General features: G+C 46.4%; 1 protein-coding gene across 1 annotated transcript; it reads left to right on the top strand.

Moving 5' to 3' along the window:
- Nucleotides 1-1998: 1998 nt before the first annotated feature.
- Nucleotides 1999-2720, top strand: MELLADRAFT_101833 (uncharacterized protein; the record flags this gene model as incomplete). Its single annotated transcript, XM_007404662.1, has 4 exons — nucleotides 1999-2130; nucleotides 2343-2427; nucleotides 2515-2553; nucleotides 2605-2720. 4 exons carry the CDS (start codon nucleotides 1999-2001, stop codon nucleotides 2718-2720), a joined length of 372 nt encoding a protein of 123 aa, XP_007404724.1.

Below are 2720 nucleotides of genomic sequence, written 5' to 3'. Positions count from 1 at the left end.
AGTCATTTTTTGCCTTTTCGGCTCTTGGCCTTTGAATCGAAATGGCAAACATAATTACACTGACGTGCATAATCATTCTCAATCACACTGGGCACTTCAGGATATCTCAAACAAATTTGCTCAAAAGCATTTTAATATAAAGATTTCACGCTGAGGAACGATATCGCACCACACACACTGGAGGACATTTGAGTATCGCACACAAGTTGCTGAGCATCACGATTGAACCCTAAATCTGAGCCTCACGATTGAATCGTTGCCAATAGAGGTTGGTGGCGTAGCCACAGTAAGCGATAAGGGGTTGTAACAGCCTGCGTGTCATAACCTTCGCAGCAAGTAATAGTAAGTATTCGGCCTTGTCTTCCACCTCGTCCCACGCTTCTTCGCGTCGTAATTGACACTTCATGCTGTGGAAAGCAATCTCTATCGGGTTCATGTCTGGGGAATAGGCAGGTAGATAAACTAAGAGGACACCGGCGTCGTGGCACAACTGGTCGATGAGGCCTCCGTGGTGCACACGAGCGTTATCCAAGACTAGCACCGAGTTGACTCCTGGGTAAGGATTCATCACCGGGAGCTAGTGACAAAATGGAAAAGGAGCATCGTTAAACAAAGAGATATGCGAGCCGATTACGATGAGAGACTCACCAGGTCCCGAGCAAGGAATAGTTCCACATGAACTCTTTCCACCGGGCCTTTGATGACCGTTCCAGCAATCATGCCACGCTCACATACAGCTGGCAAGACGGTCCAATGGTCCTTATCAGGGTGGGTCTTGCGGCGAAGTGTTTGAGTTCCTTTCAAAGCCCAGCTCTTCCTTCGAAGACAATCTCGACCCACGACGCCGGACTCATCTACGAGATAAAACATAAAACATGATAAGCGAAAGATCTTAATGGCTCTTCATTAAAATCTTACTCAATTAAAAGGATCACTTACCAATGAAAACCAAGTATTCCGGTGGAATCCTACCCACCCTCAACATGTAATTGGTTCGGGCCTCGGCGCACTGCGCAGAATGAACTCCCCTCGTGACCAGATGAGATAGGCCTAAACGTATGTGCAGCTCGCGACTGATTGTAGCTTGAGAAACTGGGACACCTGTGATTTGGACTAGCTGTTGTTGGAGCTCGTCAAGGTAGATCGAGGGCTTTCCGGTGACTAGCTCGCTGAGGACGCCGAGGTGTACGTCGGATAAGACATGAGGCCGGCCACGGGTTTCGTAAGTTTGAGGGTCTCTGATCACTTTGTTGGTACGCTCGTAGAGTTGTTTCCAACGCCAGAGCGAAGTGGCCGATATGGAGGTTCGGAGTGTCGCGTTGATGATGGCGAGGTCGACGTTCTCCAAGGACATTTGGGTGGCTAGGAGCTTGATGTCCTCAGAGTAGCTTTGAAATCCCATCTGGTCGGTCAATGAAAAGCGAAGCGAGAGAACCGATGGGTTGGTTGGGGAGGGAGGAGAGGAAGGAGGTGGCTGGTCGAGATCAGTTGTCCCGTGGGCAAGAGATCTCATGAGATCTCATGAGAACTTTGGGGAGATCGTGGCTTTCAGTATTGGCCAGTATCCGCCCTGGTCCGCCATGCGCACGGTGCTCAAGGCCAAATAGTTTTTTGGATTTTTTCATCCTTTCTGCAAGAGACAGTACAATGATGGAGTGGTATCATGAAGTTCAATTGCGGTCGAGTACACAAGCAATTTGGTCAATTGTTTATAGACGCCAAGCAAGCCACAGACTTTTCATAAGGGTGCCAAGTTCCGACTACAACATTGATCATAGAAGACTATGGATGGAATCCAGAATTCACTTCAGCCTTGCTATGTAGGCCTTGGCGAGAGCAAACAGGAGCAAACCGACCAAGAGAACCAAGACAGAAAGTTTTGATTCAATTCATGATTCCATTGAACTTAAGCATGGCTTACATATGGCGGTTAGCCATTCCAATGGTTAGTTGACTGATGGTAAACCTTTCCTTTCTTTATTCTTGTACATTCTTGAAATGCCAATGCGCTCATACAATTTCCTAGAAGGCGAAGCTGGAGTAAGGCTGAGTGATTCGAATGAAATCAAGTATATGAGACTTGAAGTGCTTCTAACTAGTCTTGAGTGTTTGAGACGTCAAGTTGAGCCAGTAATGCGAAGACCAGCTCCTACTTGATCGAATCAGAACCCGCATTCTTTCAACCGAACCTTATCTTTCTTCATGCTTTCTTTTTTCGCCTGCGACCGCACCGGTACAGTGATCATTATCTTCTTGTTTTTTGGTGCACTACATCTCAATTTACTCAAGACCTCTTCAACTATCAACATTCACTGATAGGGCTCTGTGCATACTTTTCTTAGTCACAATTGCATCAACGTATCCTACCGGTCAATCTGGCACTTCGTCTCCTTCGTCCACTCAGTTTACTCCTGCGACCTCAGGCTCGTACGTCTCTTTGATTGAAGACGGATCAGCAAAAGTATATACTATAATTGCCAATACATCTTCATCTCACTACATTTTCTTTCATAGGAAAACCAACAAAAGTGGTACCCATCCCAAGACAGACTCGTGCGTCTCTTTAATATATGAAAACGGAAAATCATTGTCATTCACACAAAGCTTACCAATCATTCCTTGGTAGATCTTCTGGACAACTACACGACGATAAGGGACAAGCAGCCTTTGGGGGAGATGATTATGCTGGAAACCATTGGGACGAGCCTTGGAGACTTTAA

The sequence above is a fragment of the Melampsora larici-populina genome (assembly GCF_000204055.1).
Source record: "Melampsora larici-populina 98AG31 unplaced genomic scaffold MELLAscaffold_2, whole genome shotgun sequence".
NCBI lineage: Eukaryota > Fungi > Basidiomycota > Pucciniomycetes > Pucciniales > Melampsoraceae > Melampsora > Melampsora laricis-populina.
The sequence above is the reverse complement of the archived record's forward strand: the minus strand, read 5'-3'. Positions and strand labels throughout refer to the sequence as shown.